The sequence below is a fragment of the Salmo salar genome, chromosome 17 (genome assembly GCF_965601325.2).
Source record: "Salmo salar chromosome 17, fSalSal1, whole genome shotgun sequence".
In the NCBI taxonomy this organism is placed as follows: domain Eukaryota; kingdom Metazoa; phylum Chordata; class Actinopteri; order Salmoniformes; family Salmonidae; genus Salmo; species Salmo salar.
In genome coordinates this window covers 39,465,196-39,489,525 of record NC_138307.1, presented here as the reverse complement: position 1 = coordinate 39,489,525, position 24,330 = coordinate 39,465,196, and the positions used below count along the sequence as shown (strand labels likewise).

Sequence of the window (24,330 nt, the reverse complement as noted above, 5' to 3'; positions counted from 1 at the left end):
CGACCAGGGATGTTCTCTGTTTAGTGAGTCCTCCAGATCAGAGGCAGTAGAGATGACCAGGGATGTTCTCTGTTTAGTGAGTCCTCCAGATCAGAGGCAGTTAGGGACGACCAGGGATGTTCTCTTTAGGGTCCCAAGTGGCGCAGCGGTCTAAGGTACTGCATCACAGTGCTTGAGGCGTCACTACAGACACCCTGGTTCGAATCCAGGCTGAATCACAACCGGCCGTGATTGGGAGTCCCGTAGGGCGGCACATATTTGACCCAGGGTCATCTGGGTTTGGCCGGTGTAGACCGTCATTGTAAATAAGAATTTGTTCTTAAGGGACTTGCCTAGTTAAACGAAACGTGTTTGAGTTGGACCGTTTTGTTATCCTGTTAAGCGTTCAGCATGTAACGTACTTTTTGGTGTCGGGGAAAATGTATAGAACGAAGTACATTCTTATTTTAAGAATGTTGGAAAGTATAAGTTGTTAAAAAATAAACAGTAAAGTACAGATACTACTGTAGTAGTACTTTTTAAAGTATTTTTACTTAAGTAGTACTTCACACCATTGAGTTTGGCACAGTCTGCTGGCTTGGTTTGGCACAGTCTGCTGGCTTGGTTTGGCACAGTCTGCTGGCTTGGTTTGGCACAGTCTGCTGGCTGGCCCGGCTTGGTTTGGCACGGTCTGCTGGCTGGGCCGGCTTGGTTTGGCACGGTCTGCTGGCTGGGCCGGCTTGGTTTGGCACGGTCTGCTGGCTGGGCCGGCTTGGTTTGGCACGGTCTGCTGGCTGGGCCGGCTTGGTTTGGCACGGTCTGCTGGCTGGGCCGGCTTGGTTTGGCACGGTCTGCTGGCTGGGCCGGCTTGGTTTGGCACGGTCTGCTGGCTGGGCCGGCTTGGTTTGGCACGGTCTGCTGCTGCGTGTGGTGAAATGTTGGACAACGTAATATACTATGAAATCCTGATCGTCAATCTGCAGTGTTTTTCTCTCTCTCGGTCTTTCTCGCTCGTCTTTTCACTCGTCTCTCGTCTCCCTCTTCACTACAAACAGGAGCAAGTCGTTGAATGACATCAGACGGTACCCGTCGGCCACGCAAGTGGTGCGCCAGGTTTCTGAGGGTGGCTTCGAGGAGCTAAGCCCCAGCGCCGTGAGCCAGGACCAGCTGCAGACGGTCAGAGCCCGGGTCCACGAGAGTGAGGCCAAGTGGCACAACGTGAGTCCACACACACGGGAGTCCATAACCTGTACCGTCCTGCCCAGTATAACTACTCACCTGTCCCATTTCCTCATAACCATCTGACTGAAATTCTACAATCTGTGATCTCTTTGTGCCCCGACATATGACCCTGTCAAATCACCATCTTAATCTTATGGGCAGGTGGGACGTTAGCGTCCCACCTTGCCAACATCCGGTGAAATTGCAGCGCGCGAAATTCATAACTCAGTTTAGCTGGCGCGCTTCAGTCAATAATCCACCAGTTTCCCTCCATCAAAATACATACAAAATTAATCCCAAACGTTACTAAAACTTTTCCAAACAATGTTTATAATCCTAATATGTAACTAAACGATAAAATTTAAGACGGAGAATCGTTGTCTTTACTGGAGAAAAATACCAAAGAACGCGCTCTCATTCACACGCTTGGAAACACTACAGCCAAAATGGGAGCCACCTAGAAACTACAATTTTCTGGCTCATTGTTGCAAAAAACAGCCTGAAACTCTTTCTAAAGACTGTCGACATCCAGTGGAAGCCCTAGGAACTGCAATCTGGGAGGAATTTGCCTTATAATAAAAGTGACAGCCATTAAACAGTGGTAGGCTGAATTAGAAAAATAAAAATTGGGGGGGGTTCACCTGTTATACTCAGACATAATTTTAACAGCTTTAGTGTTTTCTATTCAAATCTAGCAATGATATGCATATCCTAGCTTCTGGGCCTGAGTAACAGGCAGTTTACTTTGAGCACGCTTTTCATCCGGACTTGAAAATACTACCCCCCCCCCCCCCCCCCTCTACCCAAGAGGTTAAGTGCTGTTTTAAAAACCACATTCTCTGGATCTCTTCACTGGGTTAATTGTTGCTGCAACAAATGAACTCAACAGCAGCAGTTGTCTCTGTTGTGATCCATTGTTTTAAGTGTCTCTCCCCCCCCCCCCCCCCCACCCCCCCCACTGATGCCTCCTGCCAGGACCTGACCAAGTGGAAGCTCCGGCGTCACAGGTCAAACTGTGACCTGCGGAGGAAGATGCAGGAGAGGGACAACGCAGGGGTCGGGACAGTCGGGACATGCAGGAGCCTACAAGAGGACAGGTAGGGGACGGACACGGAGACAAGACTTTATGAAACTTTATAGTACTTCCTGCCTGGCCGTTGATGTGTAGCATGATCATTACTGTTCATATGTTACCACTCCTCTTTTCATCTGGTACCACAGGGAAGAGGATGAGGAGTCCCTGTGCAGCAGTAGCTACAACGAGGTCTCTCCCTCCACCTCGGTCATGGAAGGTTCCCTGGAGCTCCGAGCCCACACCAGAGACCCTGCCTCGGTCAAGGAGGGTTCCCTGGAGCTCCGAGCCCCCACCTCGGTCAAGGAGGGTTCCCTGGAGCTCCGAGCCCCCACCAGAGCCCCACTGGCCCTCAGCTCCTCCGTGGAGTCCCCCTACAGCGCCGGAGCCTCGGAACCCTTCACCACCCCCAGCCTGACCCTCCAGGCCCAGGGACCCTCGGCCGGAGCTGTGCCCCAATCGGAGCCCCTCGTCCTGGGGGAGAGGCGTCGTCACACACCGGTGGAGCCAGACGGAGCTGGAGGTTTAGCCACTTTCCCCGACTCTGCCTCTCCCTTCTCCTCCCAGACCCGTGCCCAGAGCATCTCTAGCCCAGCTCTCGTGGTCTCCACTGGACGAGACCAGATCATCTCTAGCCCAGCTCTCGTTGTCTCCACTGGACGAGACCAGATCTCCACGACCCTCACTGGATCTGGTTCAAACCTAACCAGCGGTACCAGCTCCTCCCACAGCCTCTCTGCCTCCATGGACATCCCAGGCCAAGCTCTCCTCTCTACTGTACAGTCCCTGACCTCTGTGGCCCCGGCCCCGGGTCACGTCTCAGCTCCCCAGCGGCAGGAGCTCCATCTCTACAGGTACAGCTCCAGGGCTCCGGGAGGAAGAGGAGGGACTGGGGTGTCTGCCTCTCTCCCCAGGGGATACTGCCGGTCTGAGGGCTCTTCGTCCTGCCTCTCTGCCGGCTTCACCCCCCGGCCGTTTGGAGCCAAGTCTTCCAGAGTGTCCTCGCTACCCAGGCTCTACAACGTGAGGAATGCCTCCGTCTCTGTGTCCCTCCGTCTCTGTGTCCCTAATGCCCCCTTCATTTGTACAGTGTGTTTCAGTATTCAGTTCTTCTGTAGGATGTGCGATAGTTGTACAGTACATCGCTTGTGATTGGATGCTCACGTGTTTGCTCTCTAAATACTACTGCCTCCCTTCAAGGTGTGCTTGGTACTTGTAGTTCTCCCTGGTAGTATGTGGAGGGAGAATTGTGTGTGTGTGGTTTGTACTTGTAGTATGTGGAGGGAGAGGTGTGTGTGGTTTGTACTTGTAGTATGTGGAGGGAGAGGTGTGTGTGGTTTGTACTTGTAGTATGTGGAGGGAGAGGTGTGTGTGTGTGTGTGTGTGTGGTTTGTACTTGTAGTATGTGGAGGGAGAGGTGTGTGTGTGTGGTCTTGTAGTATGTGGAGGGAGAGGTGTGTGTGTGTGGTCTTGTAGTATGTGGAGGGAGAGGTGTGTGTGTGGTCTTGTAGTATGTGGAGGGAGAGGTGTGTGTGTGGTTTGTTCTTGTAGTATGTGGAGGGAGAGGTGTGTGTGTGGTTTGTACTTGTAGTATGTGGAGGGAGAGGTGTGTGTGGTTTGTACTTGTAGTATGTGGAGGGAGAGGTGTGTGTGGTTTGTACTTGTAGTATGTGGAGGGAGAGGTGTGTGTGTGTGTGTGGTTTGTACTTGTAGTATGTGGAGGGAGAGGTGTGTGTGTGTGGTCTTGTAGTATGTGGAGGGAGAGGTGTGTGTGTGGTTTGTACTTGTAGTATGTGGAGGGAGAGGTGTGTGTGTGTGGTCTGTACTTGTAGTATGTGGAGGGAGAGGTGTGTGTGTGGTTTGTACTTGTAGTATGTGGAGGGAGAGGTGTGTGTGTGGTTTGTACTTGTAGTATGTGGAGGGAGAGGTGTGTGTGTGTGGTCTGTACTTGTAGTATGTGGAGGGAGAGGTGTGTGTGTGTGTGGTTTGTACTTGTAGTATGTGGAGGGAGAGGTGTGTGTGTGTGTGTGTGGTTTGTACTTGTAGTATGTGGAGGGAGAGGTGTGTGTGTGGTTTGTACTTGTAGTATGTGGAGGGAGAGGTGTGTGTGTGTGGTTTGTACTTGTAGTATGTGGAGGGAGAGGTGTGTGTGTGGTTTGTACTTGTAGTATGTGGAGGGAGAGGTGTGTGTGTGTGGTTTGTACTTGTAGTATGTGGAGGGAGAGGTGTGTGTGTGTGGTTTGTACTTGTAGTATGTGGAGGGAGAGGTGTGTGTGTGTGTGTGTGTGGTTTGTACTTGTAGTATGTGGAGGGAGAGGTGTGTGTGTGTGTGGTTTGTACTTGTAGTATGTGGAGGGAGGTGTGTGTGTGTGTGTGGTTTGTACTTGTAGTATGTGGAGGGAGAGGTGTGTGTGTGTGGTTTGTACTTGTAGTATGTGGAGGGAGAGGTGTGTGTGTGTGTGTGGTTTGTACTTGTAGTATGTGGAGGGAGAGGTGTGTGTGTGTGTGTGGTTTGTACTTGTAGTATGTGGAGGGAGAGGTGTGTGTGTGTGTGTGTGTGGTTTGTACTTGTAGTATGTGGAGGGAGAGGTGTGTGTGTGTGTGTGTGTGTGTGTGGTTTGTACTTGTATTATGTGGAGGGAGAGGTGTGTGTGTGTGTGTGGTTTGTACTTGTAGTATGTGGAGGGAGAGGTGTGTGTGTGGTTTGTACTTGTAGTATGTGGAGGGAGAGGTGTGTGTGTGTGGTTTGTACTTGTAGTATGTGGAGGGAGAGGTGTGTGTGTGTGTGTGTGGTTTGTACTTGTAGTATGTGGAGGGAGAGGTGTGTGTGTGTGTGTGTGTGGTTTGTACTTGTAGTATGTGGAGGGAGAGGTGTGTGTGTGTGTGTGTGTGTGTGTGTGGTTTGTACTTGTAGTATGTGGAGGGAGAGGTGTGTGTGGTTTGTACTTGTAGTATGTGGAGGGAGAGGTGTGTGTGGTTTGTACTTGTAGTATGTGGAGGGAGAGGTGTGTGTGGTTTGTACTTGTAGTATGTGGAGGGAGAGGTGTGTGTGGTTTGTACTTGTAGTATGTGGAGGGAGAGGTGTGTGTGGTTTGTACTTGTAGTATGTGGAGGGAGAGGTGTGTGTGGTTTGTACTTGTAGTATGTGGAGGGAGAGGTGTGTGTGTGTGTGGTTTGTACTTGTAGTATGTGGAGGGAGAGGTGTGTGTGTGTGTGGTTTGTACTTGTAGTATGTGGAGGGAGAGGTGTGTGTGTGTGTGTGTGGTTTGTACTTGTAGTATGTGGAGGGAGAGGTGTGTGTGTGTGTGTGTGGTTTGTACTTGTAGTATGTGGAGGGAGAGGTGTGTGTGTGTGTGTGGTTTGTACTTGTAGTATGTGGAGGGAGAGGTGTGTGTGTGTGTGTGTGTGGTTTGTACTTGTAGTATGTGGAGGGAGAGGTGTGTGTGTGTGTGTGGTTTGTACTTGTAGTATGTGGAGGGAGAGGTGTGTGTGGTTTGTACTTGTAGTATGTGGAGGGAGAGGTGTGTGTGTGTGGTTTGTACTTGTAGTATGTGGAGGGAGAGGTGTGTGTGGTCTGTACTTGTAGTATGTGGAGGGAGAGGTGTGTGTGTGTGGTTTGTACTTGTAGTATGTGGAGGGAGAGGTGTGTGTGGTTTGTACTTGTAGTATGTGGAGGGAGAGGTGTGTGTGGTCTGTACTTGTAGTATGTGGAGGGAGAGGTGTGTGTGGTTTGTACTTGTAGTATGTGGAGGGAGAGGTGTGTGTGGTCTGTACTTGTAGTATGTGGAGGGAGAGGTGTGTGTGGTCTGTACTTGTAGTATGTGGAGGGAGAGGTGTGTGGTTTGTACTTGTAGTATGTGGAGGGAGAGGTGTGTGTGTGGTCTGTACTTGTAGTATGTGGAGGGAGAGGTGTGTGGTTTGTACTTGTAGTATGTGGAGGGAGAGGTGTGTGGGTGTGTGTGTGTGTGTGTGTGTGGTCTGTACTTGTAGTATGTGGAGGGAGAGGTGTGTGTGGTCTGTACTTGTAGTATGTGGAGGGAGAGGTGTGTGTGGTTTGTACTTGTAGTATGTGGAGGGAGAGGTGTGTGTGTGTGGTTTGTACTTGTAGTATGTGGAGGGAGAGGTGTGTGTGGTTTGTACTTGTAGTATGTGGAGGGAGAGGTGTGTGTGGTTTGTACTTGTAGTATGTGGAGGGAGAGGTGTGTGTGTGGTTTGTACTTGTAGTATGTGGAGGGAGAGGTGTGTGTGTGGTTTGTACTTGTAGTATGTGGAGGGAGAGGTGTGTGGTTTGGTCTGATCCTCTTCCATCTCATATGAATAATGCAGTAGTATAACAGGAGGCCCAGCCTGAGGCCCAATGGCGCCCTATTCCCTATGTAGGGCGGCAGGTAGCCTAGTGGTTAGGGCGCTGGGCCAGCCCCCTATTCCCTATGTAGGGCGGCAGGTAGCCTAGTGGTTAGGGCGCTGGGCCAGCCCCCTATTCCCTATGTAGGGCGGCAGGTAGCCTAGTGGTTAGGGCGCTGGGCCAGCCCCCTATGCCCTATATAGGGCGGCAGGTAGCCTAGTGGTTAGGGCGCTGGGCCAGCCCCCTATTCCCTATGTAGGGCGGCAGGTAGCCTAGTGGTTAGGGCGCTGGGCCAGCCCCCTATGCCCTATATAGGGCGGCAGGTAGCCTAGTGGTTAGGGCGCTGGGCCAGCCCCCTATGCCCTATATAGGGCGGCAGGTAGCCTAGTGGTTAGGGCGCTGGGCCAGCCCCCTATTCCCTATATAGGGCGGCAGGTAGCCTAGTGGTTAGGGCGCTGGGCCAGCCCCCTATTCCCTATGTAGGGCGGCAGGTAGCCTAGTGGTTAGGGCGCTGGGCCAGCCCCCTATTCCCTATGTAGGGCGGCAGGTAGCCTAGTGGTTAGGGCGCTGGGCCAGCCCCCTATGCCCTATATAGGGCGGCAGGTAGCCTAGTGGTTAGGGCGCTGGGCCAGCCCCCTATTCCCTATGTAGGGCGGCAGGTAGCCTAGTGGTTAGGGCGCTGGGCCAGCCCCCTATGCCCTATATAGGGCGGCAGGTAGCCTAGTGGTTAGGGCGCTGGGCCAGCCCCCTATGCCCTATATAGGGCGGCAGGTAGCCTAGTGGTTAGGGCGCTGGGCCAGCCCCCTATGCCCTATATAGGGCGGCAGGTAGCCTAGTGGTTAGGGCGCTGGGCCAGCCCCCTATGCCCTATATAGGGCGGCAGGTAGCCTAGTGGTTAGAGCGCTGGACCAGCCCCTTATTCCCTATATAGGGCGGCAGGTAGCCTAGTGGTTAGAGCGTTGGGCCAGCCCCCTATAACGACACCTATCACACTACTATGGCTGACCCGTAAAACAACACCTATCATACTACTATGGCTGACCCCGTAAAACAACACCTATCATACTACTATGGCTGACCCCGTACAACAACACCTATCATACTACTATGGCTGACCCTGTACAACAACACCTATCATACTACTATGGCTGACCCTGTACAACAACACCTATCATACTACTATGGCTGACCCTGTACAACAACACCTATCATACTACTATGGCTGACCCTGTACAACAACACCTATCATACTACTATGGCTGACCCTGTACAACAACACCTATCATACTACTATGGCTGACCCTGTACAACAACACCTATCATACTACTATGGCTGACCCTGTACAACAACACCTATCATACTACTATGGCTGACCCTGTACAACAACACCTATCATACTACTATGGCTGACCCTGTACAACAACACCTATCATACTACTATGGCTGACCCTGTACAACAACACCTATCATACTACTATGGCTGACCCTGTACAACAACACCTATCATACTACTATGGCTGACCCTGGACAACAACACCTATCATACTACTATGGCTGACCCTTGTACAACACCACATTACAGTTGGAGAACTCTCTGCAGAACGGAAATGGTTCTCTGACCTCCACCAAGACACGCCCCCAGAAAATGGTCACTATCTCGGAGGTCGCTGTCGCGGCTCAGCCCTGGGCCACGGCCAATCGGAGCGGCGTGAACCAGGAAGTAAATGAGGAGAGTGGGAATCAGACCCAGCTTTCTATCCTGAAGACCAGAGGTGGTCCTGGACCTGCCACCTGCCCCAAACCCAGCCTGAAAGGACCTTTTGCCCCTTCTCTCCTGCCCAGCCTCCCTGTCCCTGTCTCAGGCAGACAGAACGCCTCTGCCCAGGTGAGCTCAACAGTCTTTAACCTTCACAAACGCATCAGATGTCAGTGGGCTGTCATAATTGTGGCCAGAGTTTTTTTTTTTTTTTTTTTTTTTTTTTACCCAATGACGTGTATAAACCCTGGCTGGCTGACTAGGTTGCTTGTATTGAAGTCATTGAGCAGCCATCTTGGCACTCCACAATTGTATGATTTTTTTTTTTTAACCTGCCCTAGTGAGGAGGAGGGGGGGGGGGGGGCAGAGTTGAACCTGCCCTAGTGGGGGGGGGGGGGGGGGGTACAGGGTGGAACCTATCCTGCTGCTGGGTGTCAGAGGGTCTGTGGTTTTCCGTGGGACATCGAATCGCCAGGTGTCACCTTCACCGTGTGTGTGTCGCCCTCAGGTACGTCACGGTGACAGAGTGAGTCTTACCTTGAAGCTTACCAGTCGACCACACTTTGGTTTCAACACTCACTGGGACTCGACAGGAGCGCGAGTCGGAGGCATCCAACCAGGTGAGCGTTGACCCACGGATGGATGGGGACACGTACTTCCTGTGTAGTGTTTTTTTTGTTGTAATCAAATAAGAATTTACCCTAATAGGTAAGATGCCTACAGAAATGTAGCAACAACAGTAAGTAATGGATAACTACAAGTTTGAACAAGCAGCTGAATATTTATCTGGGGATATGTTTCAGTCTCTAAAGGTGTCTTGGTGCTGGAAACGTTTTGAATTGACCATGTCTGGGGTCGTTAGTAATGACATACTGGTTTTTCCGCCGATGTTTCGTTAGCTACAGTACAGGGAGGTGTTCATGAATGTTTAAACAGAGCTGTGAGAGAGAGAGAGAGAGAGGTGTGACTTACCCTGCAACAGAGACCTATAGTCAGAACCACTCTGGAGATCTGTAGTCAGGAGATCTTACAGCCTGAAACTGTTCCCCTGGGGTGGTCAGGTGTGACTGGAAATATGATCTACTGCTATCCTGGAGCTCCTCTCTCTCCTCTCCTGCTGTCCTGGAGCTCCTCTCTCTCCTCTCCTGCTGTCCTGGAGCTCGCCTCTCTCCTCTCCTGCTGTCCTGGAGCTCGCCTCTCTCTCCTCTCCTGCTGTCCTGGAGCTCCCCTCTCTGTCTCTCTGTGTAGTCCTACATTGGTCTAGACGTAGTGAAAGCCCCTCCTCTCCCTCCAGGTAGTCCTACATTGGTCTAGACGTAGTGAAAGCCCCTCCTCTCCCTCCAGGTAGTCCTACATTGGTCTAGACGTAGTGAAAGCCCCTCCTCTCCCTCCAGGTAGTCCTACATTGGTCTAGACGTAGTGAAAGCCCCTCCTCTCCCTCCAGGTAGTCCTACATTGGTCTAGACGTAGTGAAAGCCCCTCCTCTCCCTCCAGGTAGTCCTACATTGGTCTAGACGTAGTGAAAGCCCCTCCTCTCCCTCCAGGTAGTCCTACATTGGTCTAGACGTAGTGAAAGCCCCTCCTCTCCCTCCAGGTAGTCCTACATTGGTCTAGACGTAGTGAAAGCCCCTCCTCTCCCTCCAGGTAGTCCTGCATTGGTCTAGACGTAGTGAAATCCTCTCCTCTCCCTCCAGGTAGTCCTGCATTGGTCTAGACGTAGTGAAAGCCCCTCCTCTCCCTCCAGGTAGTCCTACATTGGTCTAGACGTAGTGAAAGCCCCTCCTCTCCCTCCAGGTAGTCCTACATTGGTCTAGACGTAGTGAAAGCCCCTCCTCTCCCTCCAGGTAATCCTACATTGGTCTAGACGTAGTGAAAGCCCCTCCTCTCCCTCCAGGTAGTCCTGCATTGCTCTAGACGTAGTGAAATCCTCTCCTCTCCCTCCAGGTAGTCTTACATTGGTCTAGACGTAGTGAAAGCCTCTCCTCTCTCCCTCCAGGTAGTCCTGCAGACTTGTGCCAGCTGCGTGCAGGTGATGAGATCGTGTCTGTTGGTGGGCACAGGGTGGCAGAGATGAGCCACGGCCAGTGGAAGGGTACGATGACCTCTGCCCTGCAGAAGGGCAGTCTCACCATGGACGTACAGCGCTATGGTAACAACGGTGAGGGAAAGACTCCCCACCCCTCCACCTGACCTGCTGGGAGCTCTGTTTGTCCCTCACCGCTTGCCTTCCTGTAGTGTCCCTCTATGTTTGTCCCTCACCGCTTGCCTCCCTGTAGTGTCCCTCAACACTTGCCTTCCTGTAGTGTCCCTCTCTGTTTGTCCCTCACCGCTTGCCTTCCTGTAGTGTCCCTCAACACTTGCCTTCCTGTAGTGTCCCTCTCTGTTTGTCCCTCACCGCTTGCCTCCCTGTAGTGTCCCGCTATGTTTGTCCCTCAACACTTGCCTCCCTGTAGTGTCCCTCTCTGTTTGTCCCTCAACACTTGCCTTCCTGTAGTGTGTCTCTCTGTTTGTCCCTCAACACTTGCCTTCCTGTAGTGTCTCTCTGTTTGTCCCTCAACACTTGCCTTCCTGTAGTGTCCCTCTGTTTGTCCCTCACCGCTTGCCTCCCTGTAGTGTCCCTCTCTGTTTGTCCCTCACCGCTTGCCTCCCTGTAGTGTCCCTCTCTGTTTGTCCCTCACCGCTTGCCTCCCTGTAGTGTCCCTCTATGTTTGTCCCTCACCGCTTGCCTCCCTGTAGTGTCCCGCTATGTTTGTCCCTCACCGCTTGCCTCCCTGTAGTGTCCCGCTATGTTTGTCCCTCACCGCTTGCCTCCCTGTAGTGTCCCGCTATGTTTGTCCCTCACCGCTTGCCTCCCTGTAGTGTCCCGCTATGTTTGTCCCTCACCGCTTGCCTCCCTGTAGTGTCCCGCTATGTTTGTCCCTCACCGCTTGCCTCCCTGTAGTGTCCCGCTATGTTTGTCCCTCACCGCTTGCCTCCCTGTAGTGTCCCTCTCTGTTTGTCCCTCAACGCTTCCCTCCCTCCCTGTAGTGTCCCTCTCTGTTTGTCCCTCAACGCTTCCCTCCCTCCCTGTAGTGTCCCTGTCTGTTTGTCCCTCAACGCTTCCCTCCCTCCCTGTAGTGTCCCTCTCTGTTTGTCCCTCAACGCTTCCCTCCCTCCCTGTAGTGTCCCTGTCTGGTTTTTGTCCCTCAACGCTTCCCTCCCTCCCTGTAGTGTCCCTGTCTGGTTTTTGTCCCTCACCGCTTCCCTCCCTCCCTGTAGTGTCCCTGTCTGGTTTTTGTCCCTCACCACTTGTCTAAATTGATTGGTGATGTGAAAGCTAGACGTGGTTATAGCCTCTAAGTGAATATCTCCCTGAGGAGAGGGAAGGGAAGTACTGGTTGTTAAATGGGATTCCATGTTTGTTTGTTATCTGGTTTTGTTTAGAAACACTCTTCATCAAAGCAATATGTTGGTTAGGTTCTACGGCAACAAAACTGGGAAAGGTTTCTGTCACACTTTCTGTTCCAGACACACGTTTTATCAACCTAACAAGTATAGACTGTTTGTCCATCATAGGGCTCCGTAGAGAACCCTGGCTGGCTGTTTGTCCATCATAGGGCTCCGTAGAGAACCCTGGCTGTTTGTCCATCATAGGGCTCCGTAGAGAACCCTGACTGGCTGTTTGTCCATCATAGGGCTCCGTAGAGGACCCTGACTGTTTGTCCCTCATAGGGCTCCGTAGAGGACCCTGACTGGCTGTTTGTCCATCATAGGGCTCCGTAGAGAACCCTGGCTGGCTGTTTGTCCATCATAGGGCTCCGTAGAGAACCCTGGCTGGCTGTTTGTCCATCATAGGGCTCCGTAGAGGACCCTGGCTGGCTGTTTGTCCATCATAGGGCTCCGTAGAGAACCCTGGCTGGCTGTTTGTCCATCATAGGGCTCCGTAGAGAACCCTGGCTGGCTGTCCATCATAGGGCTCCGTAGAGAACCCTGACTGGCTGTTTGTCCATCATAGGGCTCCGTAGAGGACCCTGACTGTTTGTCCCTCATAGGGCTCCGTAGAGGACCCTGGCTGGCTGTTTGTCCATCATAGGGCTCCGTAGAGGACCCTGGCTGGCTGTTTGTCCATCATAGGGCTCCGTAGAGGACCCTGACTGGCTGTTTGTCCCTCATAGGGCTCCGTAGAGGACCCTGACTGGCTGTTTGTCCATCATAGGGCTCCGTAGAGGACCCTGACTGGCTGTTTGTCCATCATAGGGCTCCGTAGAGAACCCTGACTGGCTGTTTGTCCATCATAGGGCTCCGTAGAGGACCCTGACTGGCTGTTTGTCCCTCATAGGGCTCCGTAGAGGACCCTGACTGGCTGTTTGTCCCTCATAGGGCTCCGTAGAGGACCCTGACTGGCTGTTTGTCCATCATAGGGCTCCGTAGAGGACCCTGACTGGCTGTTTGTCCATCATAGGGCTCCGTAGAGGACCCTGACTGGCTGTTTGTCCATCATAGGGCTCCGTAGAGGACCCTGACTGGCTGTTTGTCCATCATAGGGCTCCGTAGAGGACCCTGACTGGCTGTTTGTCCATCATAGGGCTCCGTAGAGGACCCTGACTGGCTGTTTGTCCATCATAGGGCTCCGTAGAGGACCCTGACTGGCTGTTTGTCCATCATAGGGCTCCGTAGAGGACCCTGACTGGCTGTTTGTCCATCATAGGGCTCCGTAGAGGACCCTGACTGACTGTTTGTCCATCATAGGGCACCGTAGAGAACCCTGACTGGCTGTTTGTCCATCATAGGGCTCCGTAGAGGACCCTGGCTGGCTGTTTGTCCCTCATAGGGCTCCGTAGAGGACCCTGGCTGGCTGTTTGTCCCTCATAGGGCTCCGTAGAGGACCCTGGCTGGCTGTTTGTCCCTCATAGGGCTCCGTAGAGGACCCTGGCTGGCTGTTTGTCCCTCATAGGGCTCCGTAGAGGACCCTGACTGGCTGTTTGTCCCTCATAGGGCTCCGTAGAGGACCCTGACTGGCTGTTTGTCCATCATAGGGCTCCGTAGAGGACCCTGACTGGCTGTTTGTCCATCATAGGGCTCCGTAGAGAACCCTGACTGACTGTTTGTCCCTCATAGGGCTCCGTAGAGGACCCTGGCTGTTTGTCCATCATAGGGCTCCGTAGAGAACCCTGGCTGGCTGTTTGTCCATCATAGGGCTCCGTAGAGAACCCTGACTGACTGTTTGTCCGTCATAGGGCTCCGTAGAGGACCCTGGCTGTTTGTCCATCATAGGGCTCCGTAGAGAACCCTGACTGGCTGTTTGTCCATCATAGGGCTCCGTAGAGAACCCTGGCTGGCTGTTTGTCCATCATAGGGCACCGTAGAGAACCCTGGCTGTTTGTCCATCATAGGGCTCCGTAGAGAACCCTGACTGGCTGTTTGTCCATCATAGGGCTCCGTAGAGAACCCTGGCTGGCTGTTTGTCCATCATAGGGCTCCGTAGAGGACCCTGACTGGCTGTTTGTCCATCATAGGGCTCCGTAGAGGACCCTGACTGGCTGTTTGTCCCTCATAGGGCTCCGTAGAGGACCCTGGCTGGCTGTTTGTCCATCATAGGGCTCCGTAGAGGACCCTGGCTGGCTGTTTGTCCATCATAGGGCTCCGTAGAGAACCCTGACTGGCTGTTTGTCCATCATAGGGCTCCGTAGAGAACCCTGGCTGGCTGTTTGTCCATCATAGGGCACCGTAGAGAACCCTGGCTGTTTGTCCATCATAGGGCTCCGTAGAGAACCCTGACTGGCTGTTTGTCCATCATAGGGCTCCGTAGAGAACCCTGGCTGGCTGTTTGTCCATCATAGGTCTCCGTAGAGAACCCTGGCTGTTTGTCCATCATAGGGCTCCGTAGAGGACCCTGACTGGCTGTTTGTCCCTCATAGGGCACCGTAGAGAACCCTGACTATCAATGTATTTGGTTTGTATGTTTCTACATGTTGATCTGTCCTGGTAGAGCTTTTACTACATGTCAAAGCTTGTGATGTTGGTTTGGTTGTAGTGGAAGACGACTGGGGGCTTTTCTCTCACTGTTTGGTCCTCCCTGTTCCACACTACATTTAGGTTTTAATGTTTATTCGCAGTAAAAGTATTGACTTTCTATTGATCAGCTATTAGGCTACTGATTTGCTAATCAGAACTCCCGGCCTACTGATCGAGGATCAATAATTTAGCGTACTGATTTTGTGAATCAATGTTTGTAAACCTTTGTGGACCGGGCCTGTGTTGTGACGGCCTGGGGTCAGAGGCCTTGTGGCGGACCGGGCCTGTGTTGTGACGGACTGGGGCCAGCGGCCTTGTGGCGGACCGGCCTGTGTTGTGACGGACTGGGGCCAGCGGCCTTGAGGCGGACCGGGCCTGTGTTGGGACGGACTGGGGTCAGAGGTCTTGTGGCGGACCGGGCCTGTGTTGTGACGGACTGGGGCCAGCGGCCTTGTGGCGGACCGGGCCTGTGTTGGGACGGACTGGGGTCAGAGGCCTTGTGGCGGACCGGGCCTGTGTTGTGACGGACTGGGGCCAGCGGCCTTGTGGCGGACCGGGCCTGTGTTGGGACGGACTGGGGTCAGAGGCTTTGTGGCGGACCGGGCCTGTACCACCCATGAGATCATCCATCTGACCAGTGGTGTTCTGACACTTTCAGGTCCAACTGATACCAGCAGAGAGACAACGATGGTGAAACTGGCCCAGCTCAACGGACAAGAGGTCAATGTGTCACTTTTTTTTTCTTCTTTTATATACGATCAGTATTGACGTCTCTAACGCATTTACTGACACGACTTGAGTGATGAAGGAAACGGGTTACAAACAAATCTAAATCTCTTTTCATATCTTTTCCCCCCTCTCTCCTAGGGGGTGACCTCTAAAAGCACGAAGGGAGGTTTTCGGGACGATCCTCTGGCTATCAGAAGTAAAGGTAATGAATGAATTGACTAGGAAAGGTACAGTGCCTTCAGCAAGTAATCACACCCCTTGACTTTTCCCAAAATTTTGTTAGTCTGAAATGTAAAATTTAATAAAATGGAGGTTTTATGTTTTTCAAATTAATGTGAAAAAATTAAATGCTGAAGTGACTCTGGTCAATAAGTATTCAATCCCTTTATGGCAAGCCGAAATAAGTTCAGGAGAACAAATGTATTCTCACACGGTGTGCGATTTTTTTTTTTTATTTTATTTTTTTTAATTTTTTTTTATTGTGTTTAACATTTTATTATTTGAATGAGAACCTCCTCTCTGTAACCCGCTCATACAATTATCTCTAAGGTTCCTCACAAAGACCAGGGAGATTTTCCAAGGCCTCGCAAAGAAGGGCACCTATTGGTAGATGGGGGGGGGGGGGGGGGAAATAAAAAGCAGACATTGAATATCCCTTTGAGCATGGTGAAGTTATTAATTACACTTTGGATGGCGCATAAATGCACCCAGTCACTACAAAGATACAGGCGTCCTTCCTAACTCAGTTGCCGGAGAGGAAGGAAACTGCTCAAGGATCCTTCCTAACTCGTATATGAGATTTCTGCATTTTATTTTCAATACATTTACAAACATAAAAAATACTTTATTATGGGGTATTGTGTGAGATATCTATTTAATTTTAAATTCAGGCTTTAACACAACAAAATGTGAAATAAGTCAAGGGGTATAATTACTTTCTGAAGGCGATGTATCGTTTGAAATGACCTGAAGGTTTTACAGGTTCCTGGGTGTTACTTTTAGGAAACTCTGTTACACTCTCACTTCCTCTTCTCTTTCGCACTTCCTGTTTCCTCTCCTGTGTAGAACATGATCTGATTGTTCTGAAAACCCAGAAAAGGAGAGCAGAGTTTTTTAATCAGAAAGGTAACAGTTAATGTCTGTCGCCAGGCTTTGTCGTTGTTGGCTGGTGTTTGGGGCTGGTGTTGGTTTATATTAAATTAGTCATTTAAGCCGTTTTTGCTTTGTAGCTGAAACGGCTCAACACTGGCGACGCTTGTTTGGCCTCGATTCTGCTGCCCATAAATATATTAAATACAAACGCAACATGCAACGATTTTTATTGAGTTAATTTAAGGAAATCTTGTTTGGCCCTCGCTCTGGGGCGGGAGGGCGGGGGCCCCTCTCCCGGTTACCCGCTCTGGGGCGGGAGGGCGGGGGCCCCTCTCCCGGTTACCCGCTCTGGGGCGGGAGGGCGGGGGCCCCTCTCCCGGTTACCCGCTCTGGGGCGGGAGGGCGGGGGCCCCTCTCCCGGTTACCCGCTCTGGGGCGGGAGGGCGGGGGCCCCTCTCCCGGTTACCCGCTCTGGGGCGGGAGGGCGGGGGCCCCTCTCCCGGTTACCCGCTCTGGGGCGGGAGGGCGGGGGCCCCTCTCCCGGTTACCCGCTCTGTTACTGTTAGCAGGCTGCTGGTACTGTCATAACACAGCTCTTTCCCCTCAGCCTCACCAGGAGTCAGCTCTATGGTCTACCTATGTGGTGAGTGTGTGTGTGTGTGTGTGTGCAGTGCTCTGAGGTTGAAGCTACAACACTCCAGTATCTGGACCGTCTCTCCCAGGCAGCTCTGTGATTCGTTGATTACTACCTAGTCAGTGTGTGTGTGAATGTCAGCTGATTGGAGCTGTGGTATGAGATCAGAGGCTGGCTCTTTTGGGCGTGTGCTTTATGCTTCATTCAGAAGGCTCTATTTGGGCGTTTGATTTGCAGTGCGCTTTGATTCATTCAGGAGGCTCTTTTGGGCGTTTGATTTGCAGTGCTCTTTGCTTCATTAATAAATAGAATGATGATAAATGGGGTGAGATAAGTGAGCCCGATTTTTGGAAACATTTATTCTCACATTGGCTGACTGTTAACACACACGCTCTCTCCTCTCTCTCCCCCCTCTCTACCCTCCCCCCCTCTCTACCCTCCCCTCCTCTCTACTCTCCCCCCCTCTCCTCTCTACCCTCCCCCCTCTCTCTGTTAGGAGGATCGGCGTCGGCAATATCTGATGTAAGTCATAGGAACAAGATGGGGGAACAGTGGCTCTTAAGGGGGTGGGTGGTGGTATTCTGTGGGTGGGTGGTGGTATTCTGTGGGTGGGTGGTGGTATTCTGTGGGTGGGTGGGTGGTGGTATTCTGTGGGTGGTGGTGGTATTCTGTGGGTGGGGTAGGTAATATTCTGGGTCGTCCTCCAGCTCCAGGTACCGTCCCTCAGCACCTCCTCCTCCAGTTGGTCCTGGGACCCCGAGGAAGAGAGGAGGAGGCAGGAGAAGTGGCAGGAGGAGCAGGAGCGCCTCCTACAGGTCCGTAAGACTGACTCGCTCTCGCCACCTCCTGCAGGTCAGGGAGACTGGCTCGCTCTCGCCACCTCCTGCAGGTCAGGGAGACTGGCTCGCTCTCGCCTCCTCCTGCAGGTCAGGGAGACTGGCTCGCTCTCGCCTCCTCCTGCAGGTCAGGGAGACTGGCTCGCTCTCGCCTCCTCCTGCAGGTCAGGGAGACTGGCTCGCTCTCGCCTCCTCCTGCAGGTCAGGGAGACTGGCTCGCTCACGCCTCCTCCTGCAGGTCAGGGAGACTGGCTCGCTCACGCCTCCTCCTGCAGGGCAGGGAGACTGACTCGCTCTCTTAGCCTGGAACCACACTGAGTAAATATCACTGATCTTCCACTTCAGTGATTCAGCGTGGAACTGCTTTCATTGGAGCCGTTTGTCCCCCGTGTCTGTTAGGATTAAAAGCGTCAATTCTGGGCTACATTTACCCGTAGTCTGAGAGAATGCTGATTGGACAGCTTACTTGTCTTGTGTGATGTTGTACAGGAGAAGTACCGTGAGGACCAGGAGAGGCTGGATGCTGAGTGGCAGCAGGCCCAGGAGGAGGCAGGATACAGACAGGCTGAGGTGACCCCTGATCCTCTACCGTCCAGAGGCATCGTGGGAAATGTAGTCCCTTGTGTCGACTCATCCGCACCGAACACGGAGAGCTCAGGAGAGATGACCAATGGGATCGCTAGCCTTGCCAGTCCTCGCCAGCCCATGCCCCCTGTTGCCCATGTGGCATCCAATCAAAAGAAGGAAGTTGTTTTTGACGGGGGAAGAAGGGAGGAGCCTCATCCTCAAGAAGGGAGGAGCTTGGAAGAGGAGACTGGTGGACTGGCAGAAGGAGATACTTGGTGAGGAAGACCATATCTTTGTTATTATTTACTTCTCGTGGTGATGTTTAAAGGCATCACTCTGCCCAGTGGCACTACTGCCCTGTTCAAGAGAATCAAATCCTTGATGCATTGTGGGTCAATTGTGACTGACTTATCTAGTTTCTGATTTCAAGGTGATTTGTGGACCAGTCAGTCACGACTTGCTGGCTGCTGTCAAACAAGCCTAAATTGTTCGTCTGCTGTGATTGTCCTCTCGCTCTGTCCTCTCGCCCTGCCCTTTGTCCTCTCGCCCTGCCCTTTGTCCTCTCGCTCTGTCCTCTCGCCCTGCCCTTTGTCCTCTCGCCCTGCCCTTTGTCCTCTCGCCCTGCCCTTTGTCCTCTCGCTCTGTCCTCTCGCCCTGCCCTTTGTCCTCTCGCTCTGTCCTCTCGCCCTGCCCTTTGTCCTCTCGCTCTGTCCTCTCGCCCTGCCCTTTGTCCTCTCGCTCTGTCCTCTCGCCCTGCCCTTTGTCCTCTCGCCCTGCCCTTTGTCCTCTCGCCCTGCCCTCTCGCTCTGTCCTGGCTGCCTCCTCTGCTGCCTCTGCCTCCAGGTCTGGGGACTCCTATGGTTTCACCCAGCTATCTATAGCTGACAGGTCAGTCAGTACTAGAGATTCCTCCTATGGTTTCACCCAGCTAGGGGGCTTGGGAGTGCACCTTTTGTGACGGTAAACTGTCAATTAATCATGTGGTGATATTTGTACGTCAATCACCTTGATGCTTGTATGACTGGTTGTGCTCAGTGTTTGTATGTGTGAGTGATGTCTTGTATAACCTGACAGACTAATGTGTTTGTTGATCAGGATGAAATCCAAGTCCTTCCCGTCGCTGGAGGGTTTCCACAGACAGGAAGTGAAAGGTCAGCCTCTACTGTTGACTAACCCTCTGTTTAATGAGTGGGCTCCCCATTCCAAACCCAGCCTTGATCTCGATGTACTTTTTACACCATGTTGGTCGAATCTAACCGGTCCTCTCATATAGCCGAGGCCCAGGGGGGCTGGGTAATGACTCTAACCAGTCCTCTCATATAGCCGAGGCCCAGGGGGGCTGGGGAGGGCTGGCTAATGACTCTAACCGGTCCTCTTGTTTAGCCGAGGCCCAGGGGGGCTGGGGAGGGCTGGGTAATGACTCTAACCGGTCCTCTCATATAGCCGAGGCCCAGGGGGGCTGGGGAGGGCTGGGTAATGACTCTAACCAGGCCTCTCGTTTAGCCGAGGCCCAGGGAGACAGGAGGGCTGCTGGGTAATGACTCTCCTCACCTCTTTATATTGTGATAGAGGGGTTTCTTTACACCTATTGGTCGTGTTGGAATAATATTCTTCACTCATTGGACAATGCTCGAATGACCGTCCTTCTTTATTGGTCTTGCTGTAGGAACTACGATCTGATTGGTTTATACTGTCTCTGTCTCTGCTCTCTGGTTGGTTATTAGGCGTTACCGGGGAGGTCGCTAGGAGGAAGTCTCGTCAGAGCATGTCGTTAGTCGAGGCTGAGAGGCAACAGATCCTGGAGGAGATGAGGAAGAGGACGGCTCTGCTGACCGACAACAGCTGGATACGACAACGGTCCACCTCTGACAACAAACAACCCAATTACCGGCGAGGGCCAATGAGGAGGTAGGAGGGAGGGGTCTATCCAATTACCGGCGAGGGCCTAGGAGGTGGGAGGGGTCTATCCAATTACCGGCGAGGGCCTAGGAGGTGGGAGGGGTCTATCCAATTACCGGCGAGGGCCAATGAGGTAGGAGGGAGGGGTCTATCCAATTACCGACGAGGGCCAATGAGGTAGGAGGGGGTCAACCCAATTACCGGCAAGGGCCAATGAGGTAGGAGGGGGTGTGCCACTTGGAATGTACCTCTCTCTCTCTCTCTCTCTCTCTCTCTCTCTCTCTCTCCGTGACCTGTTATCTGACCTCTCGGCAGGTACGACTCTCTGGACAACCTTTCCTCTTCTTCCTCTCTGCTCTCGAACCCCCAACGCCCCCACTCCTCCCTGGGTTTCTCCGCCCCATACTGCCCCCCTTCCTCCCGGCACAGCATGGGTGGAGCCCTGGGGGGTTACTCCAACGGGACCCAGAAACACAGCCCTACCAAGCCCCGCCCCTTCAGCGCGTCTTCCACCCCACCCAACACCGGAGAGGAACCCGCCACCGGCGAATCACGACCCGTCTCACAGCAGCACGACCGGTAATGGACCAATTGGGACTTGCGCTGTGTGTTGTATGTTTAAAATGGACAGTGCATTCTGAGAGTATTCAGATCCCATGACTTTGTTACATTACAGCCTTATTGTAAATTTGATTTAAATTGTTTTCCCCCTCATCAATCTACACACAATACCCCATAATGACAGACATTTCTGCACGTTTATTAAAAATTAAAAAAAAACATTTTACATAAGTATTCAGACCCTTTGCTTAGTACTTTGTTAAAGCATCTTTGGCAGTGATTACAGCATCGAGTCTTCCCAGTCTGGAGCAGGTTTTCATCAAGGATCTCTCTGTACTTTGCTTCGTTCGTCTTTGCCTCGATCCTGACTAGTCTCCCGGTCCCTGCCGCTGGAAAAACATCCCCACAGCATGATGCTGCCACCACCATGCTTCACCGTAAGGATGGTGCCAGGTTTCATCCAGATGTGACGCTTTGCATTCAGGCCAAGGCTTAGGTTTTGGCTTAGGTTTTTGCTCTGACCTTATATAGACAGGTGTGTGCCTTTCCAAATCATGTCCAATCAATTGAATTTACCACAGGTGGACTCCAATCAAGTTGTAGAAACATCTCAAGGATGATCCATGGAAACAGGATGCACCTGAGCTCAATTTCAAGTCTCATAGCAAAGGGTCTGAATACTTATGTAATGTGTCAAAAAACTTGTGTTCACTTTGTCATTAGGGGGGCCTTGTGATGTCAGAATGGGCTTTATTGTGTTTAGATTGAGGAATAAATAATTTAATCCATTTTAGAATAAGGCTGTAATGTAACAGTGTGGGGGGGGAAAAGTCAAAGGGGTGTGAATACTTTCCAAATCCACCATCTTTGCGTTTTTCAGTGCTGTAGTCTGATCCCCGAGAGGAGAATGAGGGGTGACTTAGCAGTAGGAACAAGGATGGATGGACAGAGAAAGGCTTCATGTATAATCAATAAGCCATCATAATACATTAGACACAAGGGCCTTTTTGGGGGGGAAAATAAAAACCCAATTTCAGTTTTATCTTCCCCGTGAACGTGTAGCTCATCGTCCAGCCATGTAGGAGGACACCTTTTCAATGGATGTTTCCCCCCCAGATCAGTCTGGTCCCTCTGTGATCCCTCCTCTCTCATCCTGTTTTTCTTCCTGTGTTCTGTCTCTCTGTCTCTCTGTCTCTCTGTCTCTCTGTCTCTCTGTCTCTCTGTCTCTCTGTCTCTCTGTCTCTCTGTCTCTCTGTGTCTCTCTGTGTCTCTCTGTGTCTCTCTGTGTCTCTCTGTGTCTCTCTGTGTCTCTCTGTGTCTCTCTGTGTCTCTCTGTGTCTCTCTCTCTCTGCAGAGTGCTGACTTCTCGTCAGGTGTGTTCAGTGTGTGTGTGTCCTATGGGCAGAGGGGCTGCCATGGTCATTGAGACCCTGAACCTCTGCTTCCACCTGGCCTGCTTTCAGGTGAGTCGTCTGGTCTGGACCTCATTCACCTGGTCGGAGGAGAGGTCCTCTACAAAACCTGTCAGCACACTCAATGACCCTTCACAGCATGAGCTAATGGGCACTGTAGCGGGCCGGCTGGCTGGCTTCACCTGGGCACTGTAGCGGGCCGGCTGGCTGGCTTCACCTGGGCACTGTAGCGGGCCGGCTGGCTGGCTTCACCTGGGCACTGTAGCGGGCCGGCTGGCTGGCTTCACCTGGGCGCTGTGGCCGGCTGGCTGGCTTCACCTGGGCGCTGTGGCCGGCTGGCTGGCTTCACCTGGGCGCTGTGGCCGGCTGGCTGGCTTCACCTGGGCGCTGTGGCCGGCTGGCTGGCTTCACCTGGGCGCTGTGGCCGGCTGGCTGGCTTCACCTGGGCGCTGTGGCCGGCTGGCTGGCTTCACCTGGGCGCTGTGGCCGGCTGGCTGGCTTCACCTGGGCGCTGTGGCTGGCTGGCTGGCTTCACCTGGGCGCTGTGGCTGGCTGGCTGGCTTCACCTGGGCGCTGTGGCTGGCTGGCTGGCTTCACCTGGGCGCTGTGGCTGGCTGGCTTCAGGTGTCACCTTTCTTTGGGGTTTTCCTTGGTTGGTGACGCTAACTCTCTCTCTACGGCGGTAGGGCTGGTGACGCTAACTCTCTCTCTACGGCGGTAGGGCTGGTGACGCTAATCACAGTCCATCTCCTCCTCTCCCTCAGTGTGTGGACTGCAGGTGCCGACTTGGCGGGTCAGAAGTCAGAGCCCAGATCAGAATCAGTAGCGGGAAGCCTTACTGTGACCCCTGCTACATCCGACTCAAGTGTAAGTCATTTATACAGGAAGTACAGGAGTCCGATTTTTAAAAGAGTCTCCCTTCCCGTCTCCGCTCTCCCCCTCTCCGTCTCCCTCTCCTCCTACTCCGCTCTCCCCCTCTCCGTCTCCCTCCCCCGTCTCCCTCCCCCGTCTCCGCTCTCCCCCTCTCCGTCTCCCTCTCCTCCTACTCCGCTCTCCCGTTCTACTGATCCACCTGCTGTCGCCTCATTAATGAGAACATGCCTGACATTTTAATGAGCGGAAGGTCTACTTGGAGAAGACTGGACTGTCGTTTTTGGATGTTTAGTCCTAAAACTCAGTAATTTAGATGACGTGTCATTACTACATTTAGATTACTGATTTTTAGATGAGACGTAATCAATGTTCTCTCTTTATGACTTTTCAGCTCACCTTGCCACCTCCCAGTGACCAGAATGCATTGCAGCAGATTGAGGAGGAGACGACGACGGTGGAGAACTTGACTATGACCTTCTGTTGACTACGTATTTACAGCTGGTTAACTTTTGTTTTTGTTTTTTAGGGAACAATCCACCGATTTATACTATGGCTTCCTTATTCCCTACATAGTGCACTACCCATAGGGCTCTGGTTAATAGTAGTGCACTTTGTAGGGAATAGGGGGCCATACACTACGTCTCTGACTAAGTTTTGGTGTTCTTCCGTAGTTAATTAACTACTGTACTTGTCCGTAGCGTTTAATATGCAATCGATGGCTATCCACGACAATATCTGGACACGTGGTAGTTAAGAGCTATAGGGAGTTTTTAAATCACAATTGAGACTTGGGATTTGTTTTTCTTTGTTGATGAAGTAAATTTAATAAATGAATCTAATAAATGTGAGCATTGTATTTGACATACTTCTCTTTTGTAATTTTTCTCTGTAGATAATCTCTACCTTACGAATTAACTTTATTTTGTTTTGTTGAAATATGTTATTGAGATTTATTTTTCCCTTCCTTTCCTGAGATGTCTAAAATATTAGTTGCTCAGTACAAGTGGTAGGAAAAAAAAGCACATCTCACAAGTTGATCATCCCGTCACTTAAACTCTGTTGTTGGTTGACTTGGGAAGCAGCGATGCTCGTTGTATTGCTGACTGAAATATATAAAGCGGCCTCGTATGAAAGGAATTTACGTTGTAAATAAAAAGGACCAGGTGTAATCTCTATATTCTAAATACGGACAGTGAACATGGTCGCCTAGTGGTTAGAGCATTGGACTAGTTTATTTAACGAGGCAAGTCGGTTAAGAACAAATTGTTATTTTCAATGATGGCCTACCGGGGAACAGTGGGTTAACTGCCTTGTTCAGGGGGCAGAACGACAGATTTGTACCTTGTCAGCTCGGGGATT

At 52.0% G+C, this 24,330-nt stretch overlaps 1 protein-coding gene across 9 annotated transcripts in view; it reads left to right on the top strand.

The window, feature by feature from the left end:
* Positions 1 to 23,832, top strand: part of LOC106575016 (LIM domain only protein 7) — a 46,453-nt gene extending 22,621 nt beyond the window's left edge. For 2 of the 9 annotated variants that reach the window (XM_082963766.1, XM_082963759.1), the window contains 19 exons: positions 1,035 to 1,197; positions 2,176 to 2,297; positions 2,422 to 3,295; positions 8,201 to 8,503; positions 8,883 to 8,994; positions 10,371 to 10,532; positions 15,027 to 15,088; positions 15,236 to 15,299; positions 16,163 to 16,222; positions 17,320 to 17,345; positions 17,531 to 17,638; positions 18,149 to 18,501; positions 19,070 to 19,114; positions 19,322 to 19,377; positions 19,951 to 20,134; positions 20,441 to 20,704; positions 22,041 to 22,149; positions 22,863 to 22,965; positions 23,363 to 23,832. In XM_082963766.1, the coding sequence (XP_082819892.1) occupies positions 1,035 to 1,197; positions 2,176 to 2,297; positions 2,422 to 3,295; positions 8,201 to 8,503; positions 8,883 to 8,994; positions 10,371 to 10,532; positions 15,027 to 15,088; positions 15,236 to 15,299; positions 16,163 to 16,222; positions 17,320 to 17,345; positions 17,531 to 17,638; positions 18,149 to 18,501; positions 19,070 to 19,114; positions 19,322 to 19,377; positions 19,951 to 20,134; positions 20,441 to 20,704; positions 22,041 to 22,149; positions 22,863 to 22,965; positions 23,363 to 23,385 (3,193 nt within the window). In that variant the 3' untranslated portion in view covers positions 23,386 to 23,832. The remainder of the gene's footprint in view (positions 1 to 1,034; positions 1,198 to 2,175; positions 2,298 to 2,421; positions 3,296 to 8,200; positions 8,504 to 8,882; positions 8,995 to 10,370; positions 10,533 to 15,026; positions 15,089 to 15,235; positions 15,300 to 16,162; positions 16,223 to 17,319; positions 17,346 to 17,530; positions 17,639 to 18,148; positions 18,502 to 19,069; positions 19,115 to 19,321; positions 19,378 to 19,950; positions 20,135 to 20,440; positions 20,705 to 22,040; positions 22,150 to 22,862; positions 22,966 to 23,362) is intronic. The other 7 variants (XM_082963760.1, XM_082963764.1, XM_082963763.1 and 4 more) reach the window with 7 other exon arrangements.
* The last annotated feature ends 498 nt before the right edge of the window (positions 23,833 to 24,330 follow it).